This window comes from Chlorocebus sabaeus, chromosome 19 (assembly GCF_047675955.1).
Source record: "Chlorocebus sabaeus isolate Y175 chromosome 19, mChlSab1.0.hap1, whole genome shotgun sequence".
Classification (NCBI taxonomy): Eukaryota; Metazoa; Chordata; class Mammalia; order Primates; family Cercopithecidae; genus Chlorocebus; species Chlorocebus sabaeus.
In genome coordinates, this window is record NC_132922.1 from 26,272,669 (window position 1) to 26,300,619 (window position 27,951).

Below are 27,951 nucleotides of genomic sequence, written 5' to 3' on the forward strand. Positions count from 1 at the left end.
GGGGGCGTAAAACCAGTGGCAGAGAAGAGAAATCTAGGTACCGGGATGGGGAGAGGAGTCCCAGAGAGAGGGTGGGAGAACGAGCAGGGGGACAGGGAACTTCGTGGGTTCCTAAACTGGGCACCACCATACCACAAAATACAGACAATGCATAGGCTTTGTTTGTTCCACACAATTTTGTTTAGGAAATTTCTGCATAAAGGCAGAAGTTCTGGGATTGACTGTTCTATATTCTGCATAGTATCCATTGTCTGGGGTTGAGTGTTGGGGACCCACTTGGGACCTCATTTAAGCTCAGTTTATCACTGCCCCACTCTTTTTTTGAGTAGACTTCATTTTTCCCTCCTCCTGGCGCTGACCTGGATAGATATAAATGAAGCTAAAGACAGAAGTTCAAGTAGCTGCTTACGGAGCCCACAGCTCTGGGACAGCCTGAAACCAGGGGGAAAAGAAGAATATTTGGGGCCAGAGAGGAGTGGTCCCAAGTCCCCACAGAGTGAAAAAGTCAGTGGCCCCTCCAGGTCTTCACTGCTGCTTCCCATGTCTTCCAGGTCATTCCTGCACGGGACAGTCCACCATGGCCTCAGACCACCAGACCCAGGCGGGCAAGCCACAGTCCCTCAACCCCAAGGTGGGTACCTCTCGGAGGAGGGGGCATGCAATGCTCCTCTCCCAGACTTAGTTGCCCCTCTGTAAAATGGGCTTGGCATCTTTCTTCACAGGTACCCCCTCTCCACCCTGCCCCTCTCTCGGACTCAGTCTCCCCTACCCACACACTTGGGGCTGATTCTGAGAGTCCCTCTCCAGCCCATAGCTGGCATGCTGGGATTCCCAGTACCAGCCTCCGGCTTTGGAGACTTCAGTTTCTCTCCCTTACCTGTTTTCCCACACCCTATTGTCCACAGGGCTCCCTGAAACTGGAGTAGACCCTCATTCTCAGTCAGAGGTGGGATTAGTAGTTGGAAGGTGGGTGTGAGTCCTGGCTCTGCACCTGCTGTGTGACCCAGGCCAATTATTTGATCCCTCTGAGCCTCTGTTCCATTTTTGTAAAAGGAGGAGTCAGATTTATTGCATAGGGAAGTTGTGAGAGCCAAAGAAACCAGGCTCAACCTAACACCCGGCCCGGGGTGCGCATCCACCTAACACCACAAAAAATCCCTTCTTTGATTTCTCGTCCACCTGCCCGCCCAAGGGCAGCAGGATCTTATCACAATGTCAGAGGCTTGTCACACCGAGTCTGCCCTCAAACCTCTATCGAGGAGCACCCACCTGGCTGCCCTCCTGTGCCTCTCTGCTTTGGTAACCCCAGGCACAGGTTCCTTCAGGAATGGCCCCTTGGTCTGACTCGGTACCTCCTAGGCCAAGGAAGCCTGAGCAGATGCAGCCCTTCACCTGCTCACCCCGATCTGTCCCTTATGGGCTTACTTTCCAGAAGAAGGACAGACAATAAATAAATGAATATATGATATTCAGTAGTGAGAAGTGCTACAAATAAATGTAAAATAGGGGAAGGGGCTCCTGAGTTGCAATGGTTGTGTTAGCTCAGGTGTTCCAGGAGGGCCTCTCTGAGGAAGTGACTTTGAGCACACACCTGGGTCAAGTGAGGAAGCGGCTATGTAAAAATTGGGGGTGCATTTGCGAGGCCGAGATGGGAGGACTGCTTGAGCCAAAAAGTTTGAGGCCAGCCTGGGCAACATAGTGAGATTCCATCTCCACAGAAAAATTAAAAATGGGGGTGAGGGTTGATGACAGCATCCAGACAAAAGGAACATCAGGCACAAAGACTCCAAGGTGGGAATGAGCTGGGTGAGTTTGGAAAAAAGCAAGAAGCACTGTCCACTAGACCTATGATGTGAACCATATAGGTAATGCAAAATTTTCTAGTAGCCACATCATTAAAAGTAAAAAGAAACAGGTGAAATTAATTTTCATATTATATTTTATGAAACCCAATATATCCAAAAGATGAGCATGTTAATGTATAATCAATATAAGAATTATTAGGCAGATATTTTACATTATTTTTTCCATTCTAAATTTTCAACATATGATGTGTATTTTACACTTAGAGCACAGTATAAGTAATAGTATGGACTAATTATGCGTGCTCAGTAGCCATATGTTACTAATGGCTGCTGTGTGGGACAGTGCAGTTTTAAAGGATTAGACAATTTGTAAAATGTTGCCCTCCACTCTGTCGATTAATAATAACAATGCTAGTGAGCTCCTGGGTCCTCTGAGCTTCTGGGCTTTCAAATGCATGGAGAAACTACCCTTCCTCACCTGCCTAACCCTATTCAGGTGGACACCCCAGGCCTGCTCCCTCAGAAACTGCATTTGATCAAGATCCCAGTGTTACGTGCACAGGTTAGAGTCCGCAAAGTGCTGCTTCAATTTCAGCTGCATCAGACAAACCTGGGCTTCAGTTTCAGCTCTTCCACTTATTCACGTGGGATCTGTAGCATGTCTTTTAATTAACGTAATTATGTCTCCCACAAGCAGCACAAATACTATGTGGTAACCGCCCACAAGCCCTTGTCTCCCAGGCCGGGGTAATAATAAACTAGCCCGAACTTCCATATTCTTGATTCCACATTTTACAGATGAGAGAACTGAGGCCCAGAGTATTGAATTACTTTTTAGGTTTGCACAACTGGATGTAACAGAGGACACAATGGAGCCCTTGTCTTCTGACCCTATCTCTGGCCGAGTCAATGACCGTAAAGGGCTGGGTCACTGATTGTAAAGGCTGGATTGAGCCCATGGAATTCACCTCTAAGCCCTGTGGGGCACCCCTTTTCCTTTCTTTGTGTGGCTAATCCCAGGCCTGGGAGTCAGGGCTATGTTTATCCAGCCTGTGCTGACCATGTCGATTCTGTTGCTTCCCCCGCTGGGAGTGTGCTGACCTGAGCCCATCTTTTCATCCAGGGGCAGTTTGCTGGGGAAATGTGGCTGAAAAAGCTCTGCCTCCAAAATTCTCACTGGAACCATGGAAGGTGGCAGCTAGCCTCATAGTTAATTTGGATGTGGGAGATGTTGGATGGGTCTCTTCACTTTGCAGAGCTTCAGTTTCCCTGATGGGGATCTCGTGAGCCCCCTCCCTTGGGCTGATAATACCAGGTGAGACAAGGGGAGTGAAGTCCTCTTAAGAAGTATTTCAAGGGGGAGCTCATAGGGACACCTGGGAATTCTGTGGAGGCTTGGAGAAAGGGCCCAGGTGTGTGTAGTTTTATGGGTGAAATGGAGGTAAGGAGTGTATATGAAGGTACTGGTGCAGCTCTAATGGGAGGAGGAGAAGCTCAAACGCGTGGTCTAGCACGTCAGTACTCCTAATTTGGTCCATAAGCCACTGGCACCAGCATCACCTGGGAGATGACTGGAAATGCAGAATCCGGGGCTGCACCCCAGACCTGTTCCCTCAGAAACTGCACTTATCCAGATCCCAGGTGCTACATGCACCTGTTAGGGTTCGCAAAGTGTTGCTTCCATTACAGCTGCATCAGACAAGCCTAAGCTCCAATTTCAGCTCTGCCACTTATTAGAATCTGTACCACATCTCTTAATTAACATAATTATGTCTCCCACAAGCAGAGCAAATACGGTGTGCAAATTATGCTCCCCTGAATCCTTCTAACAAACAATATCACAAGGCAGTTTCTGTCTTTGTTTCTTTTTCTTTTTAAAAAAATTAGAAGTGGGGTCTTCCCATCTTGCCCAGGCTGGTCTGGAATTCCTGGGCTCAAGCAATCCTCCCACCTCAGCCTCCCAATATGCTGGGACTACAGGTGTGAGCCACCACACCTGGCCTGGGTTCTGTCTTTATTTCCCATTTTACAGATGGGGAGACTGATGCTTAGAGAGGACAAATGCAGGCTCAAGGTCCCACAGCTGCTTATAGCCAGAGCCAGGGCTGTTTGATTTTTATGTTTGATTTGTCACTCTGGAGGTGAACCCTTCAGCATCCTTTGGGTTCTCTGAGCTCCCTCCCCACGTCTACCAGCCAACTGTCACTCCTTTTCATCATGATGAGGGTCTGAGTCTCGCTTCCCATTGCAGATCATCATCTTTGAGCAGGAAAACTTTCAAGGCCACTCGCATGAGCTCAATGGGCCCTGCCCCAACCTGAAGGAGACTGGCGTGGAGAAGGCAGGCTCTGTCCTAGTGCAGGCTGGACTGTAAGTACCTGGGTGGCCTTTCCTGGTCACAGACTTTGGGTGAGGTGATCAGGTTGTGGACTGGGGGAATCTACCCGTGCTATTCTCCTGTCTGCAATCTGGGGACCAAGTTTTGGGGACTGGCAGTGTATGGAGATAATTCATGCTTTGCAGTCAGATACAGCTGGGTTCAAATCCAGGCTCCACCACTTCTGGGCTGTGTGGTGTTGGACCAGGACCTTCCCCCTCTGAGCCTCAGTTTCCTCCTCTGTAGGATAAGGATGACCATGTGCTCTGGGGATGAAGGGAAAGCGTCATGTAGAAAGCCTGATACAGAGGTCAAGGCAGGAAGATGGACATAGTGACTCATGAAGCTTTTAGAACTGCCAGTCTCTGGCTCCAGGAGTGTCCTCAATCCTGAGAGGTTTAAGGCTGGATGCCCCAGCTCTGCATCCACTCCTCCCTTCCCAAATCCTGACAATACTGGGTCTTTACAGATTTTTTGGCACACTTGGGGGCCAGGTCTGTATCCAAGAGAGAAGGGGAGCTGAATGGTTAACTCACCTTATGTCATGTAGCTGAGCATAGTCTTATGTGAGCCTGCAGAGTGTCTGGGACACAAACCACAGCTTCTCTCGTCACTCCTCTGTCAAAGCCTCAGGATGTAGAAATGTCCACTGGTGGCCAGTAAGTCAGATACTGCTGGAGATCCTAAGGTGAGCCATACCACACCTCAAGGTTCTCAGGGAATTCTGCAGAGTTCCACCGCCCTACATGGGTCAGAACCTGAAGATGTGCAGAACACAGCTAAAGCAGTGGCTATGCCAAGACTTGGTCATCTGACATGCTCAGGGAATCTGTTGCGTCCAAGAGAATCCCTTTCTGGATAACTGAGATTTGACTGTTTAAGCATCACTTCTGATTTTCAGCTGCCTTTTCAAATATTTTGATGAAAAAAACTTTCCCAAAGAGATTTTACACTCTTCTGCTTTCTTTTTTTAAAAATATAACATTTAATATTTTTATTAACTATCATTTATTGTTTAAAACTAAGAATATAAGGTTTAAGGCAAAAAACTGTATGACTTCTGTTCACTACTCAGAAGTGACCATTATTAAGATTTTGGTATGAATTTAGATTTCCTTCTCTCTTTCTCTCTCTGTTTCCCTCTCTCTCTCTCTCGCTCTCTGTGTGTGTGTGTGTGTGTGTATAATCAAATCAAACTTGGATCATACTAAACATGATGTTTTATTACTCACTTTGGAAATTTTACAAGGTAGCATGAACTCTCTCCATGTCATTAAATAGCATTTTATGTTGGTGCTTTTCAAAGTCGTTTGAGAAAAATTCACATCAGATTCCCAGAAGGGAGATGCTTTAAAATGGAGGTTCTCGGGCCCCATGTCAGTCCCACTAAATCAAACTTAGCTCTAGAGCCTGGAATCTGCATTTAACAAGCTTACCTGGTGATAGTTACACCAGTTACATTTGATAACCCACATCCTATGCCCTTACTTACCATGGCTTTGTAACAGTCCATGATTGAATATGCCATACCCAGGCCCTGACTGTAGGATGTTTAAGTTTTTCAGTTACTGGATATTATAAACAATGCCACAATGAACATCCTTATTCAGATATCTGTGATCCCTTGACAACTGTTTTTTTGTTTGTTTGTTTGTTTTGTTTTGTTGAGATGGAGTTGTAGCTCTTGTCACCCAGGCTGGAATTCAATGGCATGATTTCAAGTCACTGCAACTTCTGCCTCCCTGGTTCAAGCAGTTCTCCTGCCTCAGACTACTGAGTAACTAGGATTACAAGCATGCACCACTGTGCCTAGCTAATTTTTTGTATTTTTAGTAGAGACAGAGTTTCACCATGTTGGCCAGGCTGGTCTCGAGCTCCTGACCTCAGGTGATCCGCCCGCCTCGGCCTCCCAAAGTGCTGGGATTACAGGTGTGAACCATGGCACCTGGCCCCTTGACAACTGTTTTCTAAGGACCCATTGCCTAAAGTAGAATTGCTGGATCAAGACTACTCTTCCAAAAGAGGATAATAAATATGATCTCCTCTTTCATTAATAACTTAGATTATTCCTCTGAACAGCCATTATCACACATGCTGAAATGTTTGCCTCTGCACTGGCTGGCCCCAGAATGCTAATCATTTTGAGATTTGTGTTTTTTTCCTCCTATTTTTTGCCTTCCTCCATTAGCCATGCCCGAACTGAAGGCCATCCCTCCCTCTTTAATGTACTATTTTTCTTCTAATGTGGATCTACAAAAAGAGTTTGGGCAGAGTCTAACAACAGGGACAAGAGAAGAAACAGATCCAAAGAGAGGGGTTTGGGCCCAACCGAGGGCTTCTGGGGTCAGTTCTCAGTGGTGAAGGCTGACTGTGCATCTCTCTCCCCAGCTCCACTTGCAGCCGTGTCATAGCTTGAAATCTGCCACAGTGGGAGCATTTACACCATGGAAATTGGCAAACGCTGCAAATCAAGAGTGTTAATTTTTGTTTTGTTTTTTGAGAGTTGGCTGTTAACTTACCAGCATACTATTGGCTTTAGTGCATGGCATCTATATGTTGGTATTTGTTGCGGGCCGTTATTTAGACCGCCTTCTTATTTCTTAACTGTGTTCCAGGTGGTTAAAGGCAGCATAGCACTGAGTTCTGGATAACTGGGGGGACTGTGCGCTTGGATTTGCCGTGCTAAGGTTCGGGTGGGGCTACTACATCTTGCCGAGTTGGGCAAGAGTGAACCCCAGGGGCCAACGTGAGTAGCCAGGATCCTGCCATAGGAAGCTTGGAGTGGAACTGACCTGCCCCGTTTCTCTCTGTCTCCATGGCAGCTGGGTGGGCTATGAACAGACCAACTGCAAGGGTGAGCAGTTTGTGTTTGAGAAGGGCGAGTACCCCCGCTGGGACTCATGGACCAGCAGCCGGAGGATGGACTACCTCAGCTCCCTGAGGCCCATCAAAGTGGTGAGCCCCCTGCCATCATTCTATTTCTTCTCTCTGCCCATCATCCTACTTTCTGTCTCTGCCACCTTGGAGCCGGAGGTCCTGAGACCAGGAAGGAGCCTGCCCCTCTAGCATTGTGCCCCTTCTGATTGGTGAGGAACCTCCTCACTGGGTGACCTTGCAAAAGTCATTTTACTTCCCTGAGCCTCAGTTTCTTCAACTGTAAAATGGGCGTATTGGTATCTACTGTCCTGAGATTCCAATGTGCTTATTAGCTTGAGGGTTGTCACGCTGCGCAACTCCAGGGGGCTCCAATTACAAGACTACGAAATGCTCCAGAGGGCACTATTCACATTCTATTTTACGTGGTTGGTGCCCCCCACCCCGCAGGGTTGGGCAACTGCCGTCACAGAGTCATTGCTCAATAACCAGTAGCCATCAGAAATACAAGAAATTCTGAGTTCAGGACTGGAGGAGAAGGTGGTTTAGCTCTTCTTCAAGACTCGTGCCAGTGTGAGTTTTCAGTGCTTCTGAGATCCTGATTCTTACTAGTGTGTGTGTGAACTGTCGGGGAGGGGACAGGGCCCATCACTGCTCAGTTACACTCCCAAACCCTCCAAGCCCAGTCTAGCTCTTCCCAGGACCTACTGGAAGGTTGGAGAACACTGGACTTCACACCCCACAGACCCAGGTTCCCATGTTGGCTGTGCTGCTCCCAGCTCTGTGACGTCATTTGACCTCTCTGTGCCTCATTTTTCTCATCTGCCAAATGGCATGAAAGGATTTTATGTCTAAGGGATAAGGGTTTTCTTATCTGAAAACCTTATCTTAAACTGAAAATGTTTAAAGGATTAGATAACTAAGGAAAATGTTATAGGAACAGGAGGATGGGAAGAGATGTAGAAATGAAGAAAAATCAAAATATCTCAGGTGCCTATTAGAGGCACAATTAGCCTGTGCATGTGTGTGTGTGCCCGCCTGTGTGTGTGTGTGTATGTGTGTGCCTGTGTGTGTGCCTGTGTGTGTGCGCCTGTGTGGGTGTGCACGTGTGTGCGCGCATATGTGAGTGTGCCTGTGTGTGTGTGCCTGTGTGTGTGCATGTGTGTGCCTGTGTGTGTATGCCTGTGTGTGTGCCTGTGTGTGCCTGTGTGTGTGCATGTGTGTGTGCATGTGTGTGTGCATGTGTGTGCCTGTGTGTGTATGCCTGTGTGTGTGTGCCTGTGTGTGCATGTGTGGGTGTGCACTTGTGAGTGGGTGGTAGATCGTAGCTGCCATTTATAAAAGAGAAACTTGAGGCATAGGAGGAAAAAATGACATTTCAGAATCAAATATTCCCCAAAGTGTTGCAGAGTGTCTGTTACATGAAAATGGCCCAGTAGAAACTTAACAAATGGCTGAAATCCAACAGCAGTTGTCATAGACACGTGGTAGGTGCACTGGGCAGAGAGTGATGTGTGGGACATGCGGATCCCAACTCTGGGGCATGAGCATGGGTTGCGAAGGCCAACCCTGGGCCCCGTCACCCATACTCACTTCCCCACATCCTCTGCCAATAGGACAGCCAAGAGCACAAGATCATCCTCTATGAAAACCCCAACTTCACCGGGAAGAAGATGGAAATCATAGATGACGACGTACCCAGCTTCCATGCCCACGGCTACCAGGAGAAGGTGTCATCTGTGCGGGTGCAGAGTGGCACGTAAGCGCATTGCCAGCCCTGGCTCACCCTGCCCCAGGAACTGAGACTCCGGGGTCCTAAGTCCCACTCTGCCCTGTATACACTGGTGATCTTGCACACATCGGTGTACTCTGCTGACCTCTGGCTTCCCACTGGAAAGTAAATGGGAATTCTCTGCCCACAGGTGGCTTACAGCCCCTGAATTTCTCTCTAGAGCTGCCTTTGGGGAAATGGCCTTTGGAGTGGAGAAACCTTGGCCTTTATCTCAGCCCCAGTGAGCAAGACATGTATGTCAGAGGGGCAAGTTGAGGCAGAGGGAGGATTAGGTTGAGGCAGGAGGGAACGAATGAGTTGACTAGTCTGAAAGCTGTGAGAAGCAGGAAGACCAGCCCATGCTGCCTTTGACCGCATGTGTCCCTAAGTTTGGGAACAGGAGGTGTCATTTTCCACTGAATTGAAGTTCCTGGGCACATCGACCCTGGCCATCAGCAATGAGGGATTTCTCATGGTAAAAATTTGGATTCCACGGGGGTTCCACAGATGAGCTTTGGGCAGCGGTGTGTTGGAAATAGCTTATATCAGCTTTTTTTTTTTTTTTTTTTTTTTTTTTAATTGAGATGGGGTCTCGCCCTGTTGCCTGGGCTGGAATGCAGTGGAACAATCTTGGCTCACTGCAGCCTCCACCTCCCAGGTTCAAGCAATTCTCCTGTCTCAACCTCCCAAATAGCTGGGATTACAGGTGCCCACTACCAAGCTCAGCTAATTTTTTGCATTTTTAGTAGCGACAGGGTTTCACTGTGTTGGCCAGGTTAGTCTCAAACTCCTGACCTCATGATCTGCCTGCCTCAGCCTCCCAAAGTGCTGGGATTACAGGCGTGAGCCACCGCGCCAGCCTGGAACCGACTCTTACATTTTCAGAATTTGTGTGAACTGGTTGACTAATCACTGGTAGCCTGAAACCAGCCACAGTGGGTGCATTTACAGCATAGAAATCAGCAAGTGCTACGAATTAAGGCTTTCCCCCCAACAGAACCGGTTTAGCCAAACATACTGGCTTCTTGGGGTTTGTCAAACTCCTAAAGTGGTGTGCAAAGTTCTGTGCTCCTGTTCCCCTTCATTCCCTCTTTCCCTTCATTCATTCATTCATTCATTCATTCATTCATTCAATTTGTCAGTGCTGCCATATGCCAGGCATTGTGTTAGGTGCCCAGGGTGAAGGAGATTAAAGAGATGTGGCTTCTGCCCTGTGTAGCCAACAGTCTAGAAGGGGCAACTGTTAATAATTTAAGAATCCACATAAGTCTAAGCTACTTCCTTGGAGAAAAGATTCTTGAGCTGAGACCTCAAGAAACAGTAGGAATTGCGGGGATAAAGAGGCCAAGGAAGAGCGTCCCAGACAATGAGAGCAGCATGTGCAAAGGCCCTGTGGTGCATGTGGGGGGAGCCTGGTAGGTCTGAGAAACTCTACAAAGGCCACTGGCTGGAATGCAGAGATGTGGGAGCATAAGAATGTGAAGTAGAGCTGGAGATGTCCACAGAGACTGGCCAGGCAGGTCCTTGCAGGCTAGGCCTGTGTGCCATTTTCTGGAGAGAAGACCAGCACTTTCATTAAGTAGCCCCTGGAACCTCTTTCATCAGAAGGCCCCTGGAACCTCCCCCAATTCTTCTTTGGCCTTTCAGCTGAGCTTGGAGGTGGAATAGGAGTGGATACAGATGGTTCAAAGGCCTGGCTTATTCTAAACTTCAGTGAGCTTAAGATACCACCTCCTTGCTCTGACCCCAGTACCAGGCCTTCAGTCAAAATTTGCTTCAGGAGGCAGTGAGCTCCCCGTCAAGAGAAGGAAGAAAGCAGAGGCTCAGTGCTGGAAGGGTGGGGTGGAAAGGGTATCCTGCTTACTCCTGGGAAGTGGCAGTGGTTGGGAGGCTTCACCCTTCCTAGTGGTTTATGGATGCTCTCCCCCCTCGCTTCTCTCTTGTTTCTCTTCCTGTTCCCCCGGTTCACCCTCCCCTCACCTCTGGTCCTGCAGGTGGGTTGGCTACCAGTACCCCGGCTACCGCGGGCTGCAGTACCTGCTGGAGAAGGGAGACTACAAGGACAGCAGCGACTTTGGGGCCCCTCACCCCCAGGTGCAGTCTGTGCGCCGCATCCGCGACATGCAGTGGCACCAACGTGGCGCCTTCCACCCCTCCAACTAGTACCCTCCCCACCATGCCTCTTTCCCAGGACCCAGACCTGCTGCCCAGGAACCCTCCAGACCAACCAGAGAGTGAATAAAGTGTGACTTGCAACTTGTCTGTTGTGGGTCTTTGATCCCCCCAGCAGCTGGGGTGTGTGTGTGTGTGTGTGTGTGTGTGTGTGTGTGTGTGAGAGAGAGAGAGAGAGAGAGAGAGAGAGAGAGAGAGAGAGAGAGACAGTGAGAGAGAAATGAGAATCAGCATGTATCTGGGCTAGGGGTAGGGCAACAGAACCCTTATTGAATCTTACGGTTCTGCAGCTGCTTAGCTGTGTGACTTTGGACACAGTGCCCAACCTCTCTGAGCCTTTGTTTCTTCGTCTGACTTGAAATTCCCTTGCCTCTGAGTGGCTGGCTTGGTTGAGCTCCTGAGCCCCCTGTTACATGCTGGTTGCTGAGCACAGTCATTCTCAGGGGCATGTGATGGGTGCCCCAGCCCTTAAAAATGTGTTCACTGCCCGCCATTCTCACATTATCACATTATCCCCTTGAGTCTGGGAGTCTTTTTTGATTTGCAAGAGAAGCCAAGAACCCTGAAACCCATACTCCAGCCCAGGGAAAGGTCAGAATGCCATGTTTGTGAGTGCGTTCATTCATTCATCATATGGCTGTGGGCAACTGTTAGTAATTTCAGAATCTACACAACATCTGAGCTACTTCAATGAGGAAGAGACTACTGAGCTGTGAGGATCTTGGTTGTAGCCAGGCTCAAGGTGATGCAATGACCTGGGAATGAAGGCTGGGTTTATACTGCTGTTCTGGGGCATTGGCCAGGGATAGAGGCTCAGGCAAGTCCTTTTGCCTTCAGAGCTTTGATGCTTCTACTCAGGAAGATGGGAGAGAAACAGTACCTTCCTAATGGGATGGCGACAAGGCTGAAACGAGATGCTGCAGGCCTTCTGTCTTTAGACTCAGCTTTTGTTGGTTAATATGCAGTGCAAATATCTGCTTCCTGGGTGCAGCCTCTTGCCACTTTGTTTTTGGTATCTCTTGATGCCATTTTAAATTTTAATGTAGTCAAACAGCAATATTTTCCCTTAGGGTTTATGCCTTTCATATCTCCTTGAAGAAATTCTTTCTTTTTTCTTTCTTTCTTTTTTTTCCCCCAAGACAGAGTCTTGCTCTGTTGCCCAGGCTGGAGTGCAGTGGTACAACCTTGGCTCACTGCAACCTCCGCCTCCCGGGTTCAGCAGTTCTCCTGCTTCAGCCTCCTGAGTAGCTGGATTACAGGCATGCACCACCATGCCCGCCTAAATTTTGTATTTTTAGTAGGGGTTTCACCATGTTGGCCAGGCTGGTCTTGAACCACTGAACTTGTGATCCGCCAGCTTTGGCCTCCCAAAGTGCTGGAATTACAGGAGTGAGCCACTATGCCTGGCCAAACTTGAAGAAATTCTTTCTAATCCCTGGTTACAAAGAAATACCCCAATATATTTTTTTCCCTAAACTTTTAAAACTTTTGCTCTTCACATTTGCGTTCTTAATCCTTCTGGAGCTGATTCTTGCATGTAGTGTATGGTAGAGATTCAGTTTCCTTTTCTTTTTTTTTCCCACTTTGGACATCCGATGTCCTAAAATCATTCGTGAAGGAGTCCGTTTGCTGCACTGCGGCGCAGTCACCTTGCTGTCCTATTCCCTTCCCCGCAGGTGGGGTGATTTTATGGGCTGTCTTTTCTGTTCCTGTAGTCAGTGTATCCCTGCACTCTTGCCACTTTATGTTCATGACTACTGCTTTGTAGTCAGTGTTGAGGTCCCTAAAACAGGGGCCCTCAAACCCTGGGTCTCCCATGGCCGGAAATGGGGGTTGCACAACAGGAGGTGGGCATTGCAGCCTGAGCTCCGCCTCCTGTCAGAGCAGCGGAGGTATTAGATTCTCATAGGAGTGCAAACCCTATTGTGAACTGCACGTGCAAAGGATCTAGGTTGCATGCTCCAATGAGAATCTAATGTCCGCTGCCCACAGCCCGTGAAAAAGTGTCTTCCACAAAATCGATCCCTGGTGCCAAAACATTTGGGGACCACTGCCCTATAACATGATTCTTCAGGAATGTTTTAGAAATTCTCACCCCTTTAGGACTCCATTTAGAAGCGTCCCCTCACATTTGGAAAAGTGGAAAACCTTGTTGAATGAACTAAAGTGGTTCAAATGATTATCATAAAGGTAGAAACCAGTGAGTGCTCCATATACACCGTAGAATACTATGCAGCCATAAAAAAGAATGAGTTCATGTCCTTTGCGGGGACATGGATGAAGCTGGAAACCATCATTCTCAGCAAACTGACACAGGAACAGAAAACCAAACACCGCATGTTCTCACTCATAAGTGGGAGTCGAACAATGAGAACACATGGACACAGGGAGGAGAACATCACACATTGGGGTTTGTCAGGGGTGGGGAGCAAGGGGAGGGAGAGCATTAGGACAAATACCAAATGCATGCAGGGCTTAAAACATAGATGATGGGTTGATGAGTGCAGCAAACCACTGTGGTACATGTATACCTGTGTAACAAACTTGCATGTTCTGCACATGTATCCCAGAACTTAAGTAAAAAAAAAAAAAAAAAAAGGTCGGCAAGGTGGCTCACACCTGTAATTGCAGCACTTTGAGAGGCTGAGGCGGGCAGATCATGAGGTCAGGAGATCGAGGCCATCCTGGCTAACACGGTGAAACCTCATCTCTACTAAAAATACAAAAAATTGCCGGGTGTGGTGGCAGGCACCTGTAATCCCAGCTACTAGAGAGGCTGAGGCAGGAGAATTGCTTGAACCCGGGAGGCGGAGCTTGCAGTGAGTCGAGACTGCGCCACTGCACTCCAGCCCAGGCAACAGAGTGAGACTCCATCTCAAAAATAAATAAATAAATAAATAATAAGTAAAAAAAAAAAAAAAAAAAAAGCAGTAAGTGCTCAATAAATGTTACTATCATCTATTTCTTCATTCATTCTTCAACCATTACCTACTGAGTGCCTATTTGGATACTTGACTTAGTACCTGGGTGATGAAATAATCTACAACAAACCTCCATGACACGAGTTTATAACAAACCCGCACATGTACCCCTGAACCTAAAATAAAAGTTAAAAAAACAGAATCCACACAAGTCTAAGCTACTTCCTTGAGGAAAAGACTCCAGCTGAGATCTCAAGGAAGAGTAGAAATTACAGGGGTAAAGAGGCCAAAGAAGAGTGTCCCAGATGAGAGCGGCATGTGCAAAGGCCCTGTGGTGGGAGGAGCCTGGTAGCTCTGAGAAACTCCACAAAGGCACGGTGGTGGCTGGAATGCAGAGATGTGGGGGCACATGGAAAACCTTGTTAAAGTGGTTAAAATGATTATCATAAAGGTGGAAACTAATACACATTAAATAAATGTTATTTTCATACATTTCTTTATTGATTCTTCATCCAAAACTTATTGAGTGCCTATTTCACTCCTGGAACTGGGCGGAGTAGGGATACAAAGTAGTAAGACAGATTCCCTGTCCTTAGAAGCTCTCACTCTGGGGGCATTGTAATAGTTTGAGAGTAGAGCAATGGTGATTATTATGGATTGAATGAGAACCCCCCAAATTCATATGCTGAAATCCCAATCCTTAGTACCTTAGAGAATGTGACCTTATTTGGAAACTGGGTCATTGCAAGTGCAGTTTTGTTTTAAGTGATAGGGTCTCACTCTGCTGTCCAGGCTGGAGTGTGGTGGTACAATCATAGTTCACTGCAGCCTCCAACTACTGGGCTTTCAAGTGATCCTGTTGCCTCAGCCTCTGGAGAACCTGCGACCACAGGCCTCCATGACCACACCTGCTAACCTTTTTATTTTTTATGTAGAGATTTGGCGGGGCGGGGGAGGGGTGTCTCACTGTATTGCCCAGGCTGGTCTCGAACTCTTGGCCTCAAGCAATTCTCCAGTCTCCACCTCCCAAAGTGCTGTGACTCCAGGTATGAGCTACCATGCCCGGCCAAACGTAATTACTTATATTAAGAGTGGATCATACTGGAGTAGGGTGGGCCCCTATTGGAATGTGACTGGTGTCTATGAAAACGGGAAACGTGGAGACAGCCACGCACACAGGGAGAATGTCATGTGAAGATGATGCTGGGGTGATGTTTCTGCAAGGCAAGGAGTGCCGCAGATTGTCGGCCACCCACCAGAAGCTAGGGGAGAAACACGGAGCAGATTCTCACTTGCAGCCCCCAGGGGAACCCGACTCTGCCAACGCCTTCACCTCCGACTTCCAGCCTTCTGGGGACTTCCTAGAGAGTGCTCTGTCCGTCCTCCCTCTTCGTCCCTCTCTTTCTCTCTCGCGTGGGGAGTGCTCTGCGTGTCCTCCCCTCTGAGCTTACAGTTCCCTCCTCTCCGGTCTCTGCAGGACCAGGCGGACACTTTTTACCGGTCCTCAAGGGTCCACTGCCCCTGCAGCCACCAGGTGTCAGCAAAGCTTCATCCTAGGAGTTCGCGGCCGGGCGGCCCGAGCTGCGCAGGCCCTGATTGGAGGCAAGCGCCGTCAGTCACAGGCGTGGGCGAGGCCTCCCAGCCTTGCCACCCTCGGTAGGGAAACTGAGGCTCAGAGAACCCGGAGCCCAGACAGTCTTGTCCCCGGGCCGCCTCCAGAGCCCCGTGTCTTTCTGCAGCCTTGCTTTCCAAAACTTGTTGGGAGGGGGAGAAAAAAAATCAAACAAATCCAGCAACCATTCTTTGTCTTAGGAAGGTGATTCCAAGATTCCGAAGAGCTTTCTCACACATGATGTCACTAGAAGCCGCGGAGAAAAGCCCGCCACTCAGACATGTGACAGAGCAACCGCTCAGTGCTTCAGTTTCCTCTAAAATGGGAGCAATAATAGTGCCGCTCTGAGCATTGCAGTGAAGAGTCCAGAAGATGAGGCTTAGGAAGTTTAGGGCGGAGCCACACAGCAAGGCCCTGGGTAAATGAGCGCAGTGTGAGAAGTGCTCAGAGGTGCCTGTGGGGGGCGGGGTGGGGGCAGGGAAGGCTCCGGGGAGAAGGAGGCTTGGGTTTTGTAGAAGGAGTAGGAGTTTGCCAGATGGCCTGGATGGAAACCCCTTCCGCATGTTCATTCACCAGTTCACTCATTCATTCCTGTCACAAAATTACAACACATTTAAAGGCCTTAATTGACCTTTTTTTTTTTTTTGAGATGAAATCTTGCTCTGTTGCCCAAGTTGGAGTGCAGTGGCACGATCTCAGCTCACTGCAACCTCCTCCACCTCCTGGCTATTTTTATTTTTGTGTTTTTAGTAGAAAGGGGGTTTCAACATATTGGTCAGGCTGGTCTCGAACTCCTGACCCCAGGTGATCCACCTGACTCGGCCTCCCAAAGTGCTGGGATTACAGGTGTAAGCCACCACGCCCAGCCCTTAATTGACTTCTATTTGCCATTCTAGAATTGGGCAACACCTCATTCTGTAAAATAGAATATGTGTCCAGATGAGTTGAACAGAAGAGATTTCTTTGCAGACAGCAACAGGCAGAAGGAAGAAGATACAGAGAACAAAAAAGCAGAATGGTCCTTTCAAAGTTACTTTCCCTGTAAAGGTTAAATCCTAGGGAATTTCGTTCTCCTGCTGGCTGAAACTGGAAGGCTGGGCAAACACCTTGGTTTGGGCTTGCTGGTGTGGCATGTCAGCACGAGTCACTCCATTTTGGTTTGGTCAGTGGGGCCTAGGGCAGGAGCTCAGTCCAAACCAATGGTCTCTTATAAACTTGAGCGCTCCCATCTTCCTCCTGCCGCTGTTGCTCTGCTTCCGTCGTCTTCGCCCTTTTCCTGTTCTTCCTCCTGGTCCTCTGGTTTCTCCTGCTCTGCACCCCCGCTTTTCTCCAACCTCCACCTTCTCTCCTTCCTCTCCTCCTCACTCTCATGGCCCCAGATGCAGCCACTCAGCCAGGCCCCAACCTCACCCCCTAGCGTGATGGGGTGGAGGGACAGGCAGCTGGAGCAGGGAGGCTTATGAAGGTGGACAGACCACTGTCTCTAAGCAGCCTGCGGAGGGCCTGCCTGGAACCTTGGGTTTCAGGGGAACTAGTTCTTGGTGTTGGAGAGCTGGACTCAGCAGCCAGACTAGTGCCTGGGAAGTGGGCTGGAGCCTGGCAGAAACGGGGAGGAAGCCACAGGGCAGCCCTAACAGAGGCACTGGAAACAGCCCCAAGCCAGGCAGTGGAGCCAGAGGCCCCTGAAGTCAGGCAGGGCTAGAGTCAAGTCCCAGATCTCCTACTCATTGACCCTGTGATGGCAGGCAAATGAGCTTACCTCTCTGAGACTCTGTTTCCTCATCTAACCAAGGGCCATGGGGTTTTTTCCCCATTGGTAATTCTCAGACACCTGGTCACCGACCTGATACGAAGTAGTTGCTCAATAAATGACAGCCTAGTTGCCTTTTCGCTCTTCATTTATTCATTGAATAGTGATTGGGGACTCTCTCCTGTGCTGCCTGCTGCTCCATGTACCAGAGACACAAAGCAAAGGAGCCTGCCTGTCAAGCCTACCTTGTCACTTGTTGCCAGGAACTCCTGCTCCCTCCTAGGGCAGCCCCTGGTTAATGGAGCTGAGAGAACCCACGATGCTGAGCCGTGGGGTGTGCACGAGAACCGGGAGGGAGGCTTTATGAAAATCAGGGTCCAGGTACAGCCCCAGGCCAGGTCAGCTCACAGCGGGCAGGCAGGTGAAACTGGAGGAAATTGGAGATACAGTGGGAGGGAGGGAGGGGGAAAAGGTAAAACTTCTCGCCTCCTCCTCAACGCCTAAAAAGGTCTGAAGCTTGCTCAAAGCTAAGAATTTTAAACCCAAACTCAGACATCAGCCAATACTGTTTGCAAGGACTGGGGAACAAAAACTCTAAAGTGCTTCTGCGGTGATGTAAACTGGTGCCATCACTTTGCAAAAATTAGAATTTGACAGATTCTAATAATGTTGAAGATGCAGAAATCTGGAGGCCCAGCTATTTCTTCACTGGGTGTTTACCCTGGAAAATCTCTCCCACATCTGTACAGGAGATAGGCTCAGGATGCTCAGAGCAGCGTTGTCTGCACTGGCAAAAAACTGGAAACAACCTACGTGTCCCTCAGAAGGAGAATGAGTAAATAATCAGCGTGCAATAATATTATCATGCAATAGACAAAAGGGATACACAAGACCTTACGTATTCAACATGGGCATGTCTCAGAGATATTGCTGGAGGTAAAAAAAAACAAAACAACAACAACAACAAAAACAGGCAAGTTACAGAACAATTTTTGGTATTTATAAGAATGTTTCTGGCTGGGCGCAGTGGCTCACGCCTATAATCCCAGCACTTTGGGAGGCCAAGGTGGGCGGATCACGAGGAGATCAAGACCATCCTGGCTAATACGGTGAAACCCCATCTCTACTAAAAATACAAAAATTAGCGGGACGTGGTGGCAGGTGCCTGTAGTCCCAGCTACTTGGGAGGCTGAGGCAGGAGAATGGCATGAACCCGGGAGGTGGAGCTTGCAGTGAGCCTATATGGCGCCACCACACTCCAGCCTGGGCGACAGAGAGAGACTCCCTCTCAAAAAAAAAAGAAAAAAAAAAAAAAAGAATGTTTTTAAAACACACATTATCTGTAGTGAGGGATCAGTTTTTGTGTTTTACCTTTTTTGATCCCTTATAGACTGAAAAGTTGGTAGAATATAATAAAAATGAAAGACCAGAAATGCACAATGAAAAATACAACAATCATTCCCAATTTAAAATTTTTAAATTAACAATTAAAATAGATTATCAAATTATTAGAAGTCTTCTTCTTCTTTTTTTTTTTTTTTTTAAGAGATGGCGGAGGTCTCACTATGTTGCCCAGGCTGGTCTTGAACCCCTGGACTCAAGAGATCTTCCTGCCTCACCCTCCCAAAGTGCTGGGATTACAGGGGTGAGTCCACCATGCCCAGTCAAAGTTTCTAAAGTCTTACTCTCAATTTCTGTGTTTATCTCATTGCAGATTGGTAACAAACAATTACCACCGACCAGACTTTGAGTAGGTGCTGGCAAACTTTTTCTGTAAAGAACTAGGTAATAAATAGTTCACATTGTGGGGGGCAATATGGTCTCTGGCAACTACTCAACCCTGCTGGCATCACATAGAAGCAGCCGTAGGTAAATGAATGGGTGAGGCTGTACCTCTGTAAAACTTTATGTCCACTGAAATTTGAATTTCATTGTCATGTATTACACAAATATTTGTATTACTTTTTATATTTTAAAAATATATTGATTCATATTTTGGGGGTAGATGTGATATTTTGATACCCATACACAATGTATAATGATCAAGTCAGGGTAATCAGGATACCCATCCCCTCAAACATTTATCTTTTATCTTTTCTTTGTGTTGGGGACATTACCCAATGCAATTTTTCTCTTCTGGATATTCTGAAATCTGTAAGACATTATTGTTAACTATAATTTCCTTGCTGTACTATTGAATACAAGAACTTTTTTTTTTTTTTTTTTTTTTTTTTTTTGAGGCAGGGTCTCACTGTGTCACCCAGGCTGGAGTGCACTAGCGTAATCTTAGCTCACTGCAACCTCTGCCTCCTGGGCCCAAGCAATGCTCCCACCTCAGCCTCCTGAGTAGCTGGGATTACAGGCACGTGCCACCACACCTGGCTAATTTTTGTATTTTTTGTAGAGACAGGGTTTTGCCATGTTGCCCAGGCTGGTCTCAAACTCCTGAGCTCAAGTAATCTACCTGCCTCTGCCTCCCAAAGTGCGGGGATTACAGACATGAGCCACCATGCCCGGCCTGAATACAAGAACTTATTTCTTCTACCTAACTGTATTTCTGTACCATTATCCAACTTCTCTTTCATCCTTCCCTCCCCACCTTCCCTTCCCAGCCTCTGGTAATCACCAATCTACTCTCTACCTCCGTGAGATCCACTTTTTAAGCTCCCACATACGAGTGAGAACACGTGAGTTTCTTCCTTTGATTTTTTTCCCCCATTTAAAAATGTAAGAACTATTTTCAGCTTGTGGGTTGTATAAAATGAAGTATTCAGCCAGATTTGTCCTACAAGCCACGGTTTGCTGACCTTTCCTTTAGCTTATCTGGCAATAGACACAAATAAACACAATGTTTGTTTGTTTCTTTTTTCAGGAAGATCTAACACAGCTGCTGTCCAATTTTTCTTTTCTAAACAAAATGCTAATGATTTTGGTATATGAGTTACATAATTTTTTTTAAGTATACACATAGAAAAAACACTGGAAAACATGCCAGATTATTAAAAATGGTGAGTTTGTGGTATGGGTCATTTAGGCAATTGTTACCATTTGCTTTGTGCTTTTCTGTATTTTTTATTTTAATTTGAAGGAAGTTTCTCTTTTCATCATCGTGAGTCCTGGAAGGGTGCTGTGTTCTGTCCCTCTCACTCCTGACTGGCAATGACTCCAAAAAATCCCCCACCTGTGAGGAGTCCTTGGAAAGTAGAAGTGGAGATGTGGTCACTGCTCTCAGGAGAGGCTGAAAGCACAGTCATCAGCCCCAGGAGAGGGGTTGTCTGCACTTCCTTGGCCATCACTAGCCTCTGGGGTGTTTCAAGTTTTTCTGGCAAGCAGGATCATTCTGTGGAGTGAGTCTCAGGACCTTGGGATGGGGGGAACAAAACTTCTCTTGCTTTTTTGGTGCCCCCCTGGGTGAAATAAGAAAACCACTAGGGGTGAGTCTTCAAAGCAGAGACAACCCAGGTGAGCAGAGCGGTGGGGAGGGTTTAAAAAAAAAAAAGTGGAGAGGAGCACTTCTCTCTCTCAGATAAGACCTCATCCAGTGGGGAGAACCATGCCTGCTCAGGATGGGATGCCTGCCTCAGAATCCCCTGGGATGTGGCTTCCACCCCACCCATCTTCTGCTACAGCAACGGAATTGGTTTCTATCAAGGTGGGACCGAGGTGCTGGGCAGGTTGACCATCACCTCCCAAGTGATGAAGCAGCTGGCTGGGGATGTGGATGGGAAGGAGCTCGCAGGCTGCCCCAAGCTCCTCCCAGCACGAAGCTGAAAACCAGACCCTTCTGCCCCTAACAGGCTGTCAAGTGCTTCCTGACTCCTCTTGTGAGAAAAGAGACTCAGTGAAGCAGGGTTAATATTAGTGAGTCCCCAAAGGTATTCCCAGCTGCTCTGAAGCTGTGGTTCTCAGCATGTAAGCCACAAACCAGCATCACTGGCATCACCTGGGATCTTGTTGGAAATGCAAGTTCTGATCGGGAGCCGTGGCTCAGGCCTATCATCCCAACACTTTGGGAAACTGAGGTGGGAGGATCGCTTGAGGCCGGGAATTCGAGACCAACCTGGACAACATGGTAAGACCCCATGTCCGGCCGGGCGCGGTGGCTCAAGCCTGTAATCCCAGCACTTTGGGAGGCAGAGACGGGCGGATCACGAGGTCAGGAGATCGAGACCATCCTGGCTAACCCGGTGAAACCCCGTCTCTACTAAAAAATACAAAAATCTAGCCGGGCGAGGTGGCGGGCGCCTGTAGTCCCAGCTACTCGGGAGGCTGAGGCAGGAGAATGGCGTGAACCCGGGAGGTGGAGTTTGCAGTGAGCTGAGATCCGGCCACTGCACTCCAGCCTGGGCGACAGAGTGAAACTCCGCCTCAAAAAAAAAAAAAAAAAAAAAAAGACCCCATGTCCATAAAAAATAAAAACTTAGCTGGGCGTGGTGGTGCACACCTGTAGTCCTAGCTACTCAAGAGGCAGAGGTGGGAGGATAACTTGAGCCTAGGAGTTCAAGGCTACAATGAGCTATGATCTCGCCATTGACCTCCAGCCTGGGCAAAAGAGGGAGAACGTGTCTCAATAAATAAATAAAAAGAAATGCAAGTTCTTGGTCCTACCCTGGACCTACTGAATCACAATTTGGGAGGGAGAGGCGTCCAGCGATCTTCGCTTAACAAGCCCCTCCCAACTGTATACCCAAGTTTAAGAACCATTGCTTTGCCAAGATAGGTCTTGCTATGTTGCCCAGGCTGATCTTGAACTCCTGGGCTCACATGATCCTCCTGCCTCAGCCTCCCAAAGTGCTGGGATTATAGGTGTGAGCCATTGCACCTGGCTACCATTGCCTTTGGGTTTTGTATTTCTTTAAATTGTTCACCTTTCTGCATCTTTCTTTCATTAAAATAAGTGGGTGATATGTTCATTTTCCAAGACCAGTTTATAGTTAATGCTGCTGCTTCATAAAGTTATTCTTTTTTCACTAAAGAAGGCAACATTGAGTGGATTGGGCATACATTTTCTTTCTCTCCATTAATCTAGGAATTAGGAAACATCAACCAGGTGGCTCACACTGCCATTTCCTGAGATAGCAGTTTCTGTCCAAAAGATTGGTCCACATACTGGTCAAATCCTCCTTTTCTTCCAGGCATACTTTATATTCATCATTATTATATATTCAGGAGGCAAACTGTATTCTTCTTTCTAGAGACAGGTTTTCACTCTTGCCCAGGCTGGAGTGCAGTGGTGCCATCAGAGCTCACTGAGTCCTGATGTCCTGAGCTCAACTGATCCTCCTGGTTGAACCCCCCATGTAGCTGGGACTACAAGTGTGCACCATCATGCCTGGATAATGGTTTGTTTTTATTTTTTGTAGAGGTGGGGTCTCCCTCTGTTGCCCAGGCTGGTCTCAAACTCCTGGGCTCAGCTCAAGCAATCTTCCCATCTCGGTCTCCCAAAGTGCTGGGATTACAGGTGTGAGCCATGGCACCCAGCCTTCAATTTTTCTTTAATGTTGGTTTCCCTGTTAGAATGAAAGCTCAGTGAAGCACATCTTGTTCGCCACTGCGTCGCCGCCACCGCGTACCATGACAGGCTGACAGGAGGCATTTATTAAGTGATTGCTAGCTGATTTCCTCACGCTCCAACCTATCACCACCTGTGGCTTACTCCCGTTTTCTACGGGAGCCCCTGAGGCTCAGAAAGGGGGAGATGATTTGCTCAAGGCCATGCTGCTGGAAAGAGGAGGAGGAGGCAGGACAGAAAGAGCAGATGGAACAGGTACCCTTTTGGTTAGCCAGAGGGGACATTTTTGGACTTAGTGGGAAGAAAGGTGTCATTTTGTCCTTTTGTCTTACGAAGCTATTTTCGTGACGTTCATTTGGTATTGAATGAAAGAAGCTGAATTTTACCACTGATTGTACATGTGAGTTGTCAGCGAACAACAACAACCACAATGAGTCTGGGAACTCCGGGAAAGTGTGATGGGGTCGTGGGAAATGGCTGACTCTTCCTTCATCGAGTGGTGGCCGATGCCAGTCTCCTGGCATGGCCTGTCGGACTTCTCCTAGGATGCACTGTGCATGGTGGTGAGGACTCCAGGCATCTGACCGACAAGGCTGGCGGGGGGTGAGGGCCTTTTCCAGAAAAGGGGGTCACATGTGCAAAATTATCAAGGTGAGAAAAACTACTGGGCGAGAGGGAATGGAGGTGGCTCTGCATGCATCTGACGTGGCTTCTGCAGGGTGTGGGAACAAGAATGGTGACAGGTGAGGCTGGCAAAGCAGCAGGGCCCAGGTTGTGGAGGTAAATGTTGACCCTGGAAAGGAGTGTGGGCTTGCTTCTGAGGGTACTGGGGAGCCATGGGAGAATTCTGAGGAAGGGAGTCACCTGGCACAATTGGCCCTGGGGAACATTCCCTCTGTCTAGTATGAGGAGTTGGGGAAAGAGGGAAAAGGCTGGAAGCTGTCTTTGGTGAGTGAGAGAGGCCAACCACCTGTGCTATCCAGGCGGGGGCATGCTGAGGATGGGGCAGGATTTCCCCAGTGCCCCCATTCCTTGTAAGGGGGATCTGGGATCACAGCAGTCTCAGTGTGCAATGTGGTCCCGTCTTTTGCACCTTTCCTTTCTTTTGACACAGAGTCGTGCTCTGTCACCCAGGCCAGAGTGCAGTGGTGTGATCTCAGTTCACTGCAGCCTCTACCTCCTGGATTCAAGCAATTCTCGTGCCTCAGCCTCCTGTGTAGCTGGCTTTACAGGTGTGCGCCACCCTGCCTGGCTAATTTTTTTGTATTTTTAGTAGAGAAGGGTTTTCACCATGTTATTAATGGCTGGTCTGGAACTCCTGGCCTCAAGCAATCTGCCCACCTCAGCCTCCCAAAGTGCTGGGATCACAGGTGTAAGCCATAGGGCCCAGCCTGTACTTTTCAAAGCACATTTGTAAATTTCTTGTTTCAGACATTCTTTTGATTAGAAACAAAATGTTACATATACAGTGGAAGCCTGCTGGGTACTTCCCTGACACCATTCCCTTTTCTCCTCTTACTTTAATTTTTGTACCTTTTTTTTTTTTTACTTTAAGTACATGTGCCTAACCACAAACAATATATAGTATTGCTTCCACACTTTCCATAAATGTTAAATTCTATGTATCATTTAGTAAATTGCAATTTTCTCTTAAACATTATGTTTCCAAGGCCGGTCCAGGTGACTCACGCGTGTAATCCCAGCACTTTGGGAGGCTGAGGCAGGTGGATTACTTGAGGTCAGGAGTTTGAGACCAGCCCGCCCAACATGGTGGAACCCTGTCTGTACTAAAAATACGAAAATTAGCCAGGCATGGTGGTAGGCGCCTGTAATCCCAGCTACTCAGGAGGTTAAGGCAGGAGAGTTCCTTGAACCCAGGAGGTGGAGGTTGCAGTGAGCTGAGATCATGTCACTGCAACCCAGCCTGGGCAACAGAGTGAGACTGTCTCAAAAACAAAAACATTATGTTTCCAAGACTTACAGCTGACTCTTGAACAATGAGGGAGGGAGGGGCACTGACTCCTTCATGCAGTCAAAAATCCCCCTGTAACTTTTGACTGCCCCCAAAACTTCACTTCCATTGAACAGAAGACTTGCCAACACCATAAACAGTGGAACAACACATATTTTGTATGTTGTAGGTATTCTATATTGTATTCTTGCAATAAAGTAAGCTGGAGAAAAGCAAACGTTATTAAGAAAATCTGAAGGAGGAGAATATGTATTTAGTATTTGTTAAGTGGAAGTGGATCATCATCAAGCTCTTCCTTCTGGTCATCTCTATATTGAGTAGGCAGATGAGGAGGAAAAGAGGAAGCTTTGGTGTTGCTGTCTCAGGAGTGGCAGAGATGGAAGAAAATCCAGGAATAAGTGGACCCACACAGTTCAAACCCATGTTTGAAGGGTCAACTGTATGTTGCCACATATAGTAGATTTAGATCATTCATCTTAGCTGGTGTGCAGTGTCTCACGCAGAGGTATAATGCAAGTTATTAATCCGGTCTCATTTTGTTGTTGTTGTTGTTCTGAGACGGAGTCTTGTTCTGATCTTGGCTCTAGTGGCGTGATCTTGGCTCACTGCAACTTCCGACCCCCGGGTTCAAGTGATTCTCCTGCTTCAGCTTCCCGAGTAGCTGGAATTACAGGCGCCTGCCACCACACCTGGCTAATTTTTGTATTTTTAGCAGAGACGGGTTTCACCATCTTGGCCAGGCTGGTCTTGAACTCCTGACCTTGTGATCCACCCGCCCACAGTCCCGTTTTGATGGACACTTGCGTTGCTTCCAGTCGCTGCTGCTGTGCACCATGCTGCCCTGAATAGCCCACATGCATCCGGAGCTATGTTACTTCACCTCTCCTTGAGGGAGCTGTGACCCTGCCGAGAGCAAGAACCCTGCAACTGGGCTGACTGGGTTCAGATCCCAAATCTGTAATTTATGGGCTGGGCAACTGAGCAAGTAACTTAAGGACGCTGTGTTTTCATCCAGAAAAAATGGAGATAATAGCAGTACTTCCTTTAGAGGTTGTTGTGGAGATTAACCTGTTAGCATCAGTGAAGCGCTTGGTACTATAAGGTGTTTAACGTAATTATTATGCGTCTAAAACTTGAACATGGGGATGTTCTCATTTGTGCGAGCTAAAAATTAAAACAATTGAATTTATGGAGAGAGAGAGTAGAAGGATGGTTACCAGCGACTAGGAAGGGTAGGTGGCAGGGTGAGGTTAGGGGAGAAAGACGGGATGGTTAAGGGTATAAAAAAATAGAATGAGTAAAATGTAGTATTTGGTAGCACAATAGGGTGGCTATAGTCAATAATAATGTAATTGTACATTTAAAAATAACTAAAGTATTATAATTGGATTGTTTGAAACACAAAGGATAATTGCTGGAGGGGATGGATACCCAATTTACCCCAATGTGATTATTATGCATTGCATGCCTCTATCAAAATAGCTCATATGCCCCATAAATGTATACATCTACTGTGTATCCACAAAAAATTAAAAGTGGAAGCCCCTGCCGCCGCCAACTCCGTCGCCAAGCGAGTGAGGAAGAAGAGGAGGAGCGCAGTCAGAGAGCGGCAGCAGCTGCAGCGGCGCCGTGGCGGGGACCAGCCCAGAGAGACCCCCCAGCACAGAGGCGGCCGTGCTGAGCTGGCGCGACCAACCGAGCGAGAGGTGGCCCCGGCTCCTTCTCGTCTGGAGCCAGCGGCCTGTGGCCCGCGCCCGCATTCGGTCAGCCGAGACCCGCCTCCCACCCGCCTGCAGGCCTTGTGAGGGAGGCGCAGAGCTGGGCGGCCTAGAGCGGCGGCGGCCGGGAGCGCGTCGGGCCAGGGCGGAAAGTGAGGCGGACGAGCGCCTGGTGGCCGCAGCCCCCGGGGACTCGGCGCGGGAGCCGGCGCGGAGCGGAGCGGGAGTCTCCAGCGGCCCGCGACCGGGGCTTGCCCCTGCCCCTCCCTCCTCTCCGGTGGCCGGGGGCGGAGTGACCTGCAGAGCCTGGAATATGGCCAGGGAAATGGAAATGACCCAGAGGCCGAAGCCCACCTCAGATTACCTGATGCAGCTGAAGAACGACAAGAAGCTCGTGAGCAGCCTGCCCAACTTCTGCGGGATCTTCAACCGTCTTGAGCGGCTGCTGGACCAAGGTGCAGAGACTGAGATCGGGAGCATTTGTGACTTGCCTATGTCTCAAGACAAGTTGGCAGCAGAGCTGGAGCAAGACACTCGCTTCTCCTCTCTGTTCCATTTTGTGGCTTGTCTCCACAAGGGGAACTGGAGGGAAAAACCTGGAATATTTCCATATGCTAAAAAGCTGCTGCTGTTGCCTCAAGTTGTGAAGAAATGAGCAGAGTCGGAAAGACATGTACAATGACACATTGAATGGCAGTACAGAGAAAAGGAGTGCAGAATTGCCTGATGCTGTAGGACCTATTGTTCAGTTACAAGAAAAACTTTATGTGCCTGTAAAAGAATACCCAGATTTTAATTTTGTTGGGAGAATCCTTGGACCTAGAGGATTTACAGTCAAACAGTACTTTGGGAAGCCGAGGCGGGCAGATCAGGAGGTCAGGAAATCGAGACCATCCTGGCTAACACGGTGAAACCCTGTCTCTACTAAAAATACAAAAAATTAGCCAGGCGTGGTGGCGGGTGCCTGTAGTCCCAGCTAGTTGGGAGGCTGAGGTAGGTGAATGGCGTGAACCCCGGAGACAGAGCTTGCAGTGAGCTGAGATCGCACCACTGCACTCCAGACTGGGTGACAGAGCCAGACTCTGTCTCAAAAAAAAAAAAAAAAAAAAAAAAAAAAAAAAGAGAACAAGGTACATGCATTACGTGTCACATGCCACATTACTGAGCAAACTGTTCACATATTTTTTTTAAATCTCCCTGTATAGAAAAAAATCATTAAGGTTGTAAAAGCCATGCTTGCCTATTTGCTGTATACACGTAATGAAATTGTAGATGAAGTGTAGTGCATTGAAACAAATGAACGAAAAGTAGATATTTTATTATACAAGGGTACTGGTGTACAAAATATATATATATATGTTTGGAAATATAGCTTTTTTTTTTTTTGAGAGGGAGTCTCGCTCTGTCGCCCAGGCTAGAGTGTAGTGGCGCGATCTCGGCTCACTACAAGCTCCGGCTCCCAGGTTC

General features: G+C 48.0%; 2 protein-coding genes across 2 annotated transcripts; both read left to right on the plus strand.

The window, feature by feature from the left end:
• Positions 1 to 242: 242 nt before the first annotated feature.
• Positions 243 to 11,071, plus strand: LOC103223077 (beta-crystallin B2). Its single transcript, XM_073007132.1, has 5 exons — positions 243 to 631; positions 4,057 to 4,175; positions 7,005 to 7,137; positions 8,673 to 8,815; positions 10,822 to 11,071. The coding sequence occupies exons 1-5, from the start codon at positions 578 to 580 to the stop codon at positions 10,988 to 10,990; spliced, it is 618 nt and encodes a 205-aa protein (XP_072863233.1). The 5' UTR covers positions 243 to 577; the 3' UTR covers positions 10,991 to 11,071.
• Positions 11,072 to 15,104: 4,033 nt separating this feature from the next.
• On the plus strand, positions 15,105 to 27,796 carry LOC140709179 (uncharacterized). Its single transcript, XM_073007114.1, has 3 exons — positions 15,105 to 15,295; positions 15,398 to 15,531; positions 26,346 to 27,796. The coding sequence occupies exons 1-3, from the start codon at positions 15,105 to 15,107 to the stop codon at positions 27,137 to 27,139; spliced, it is 1,119 nt and encodes a 372-aa protein (XP_072863215.1). The 3' UTR covers positions 27,140 to 27,796.
• Positions 27,797 to 27,951: the final 155 nt, after the last annotated feature.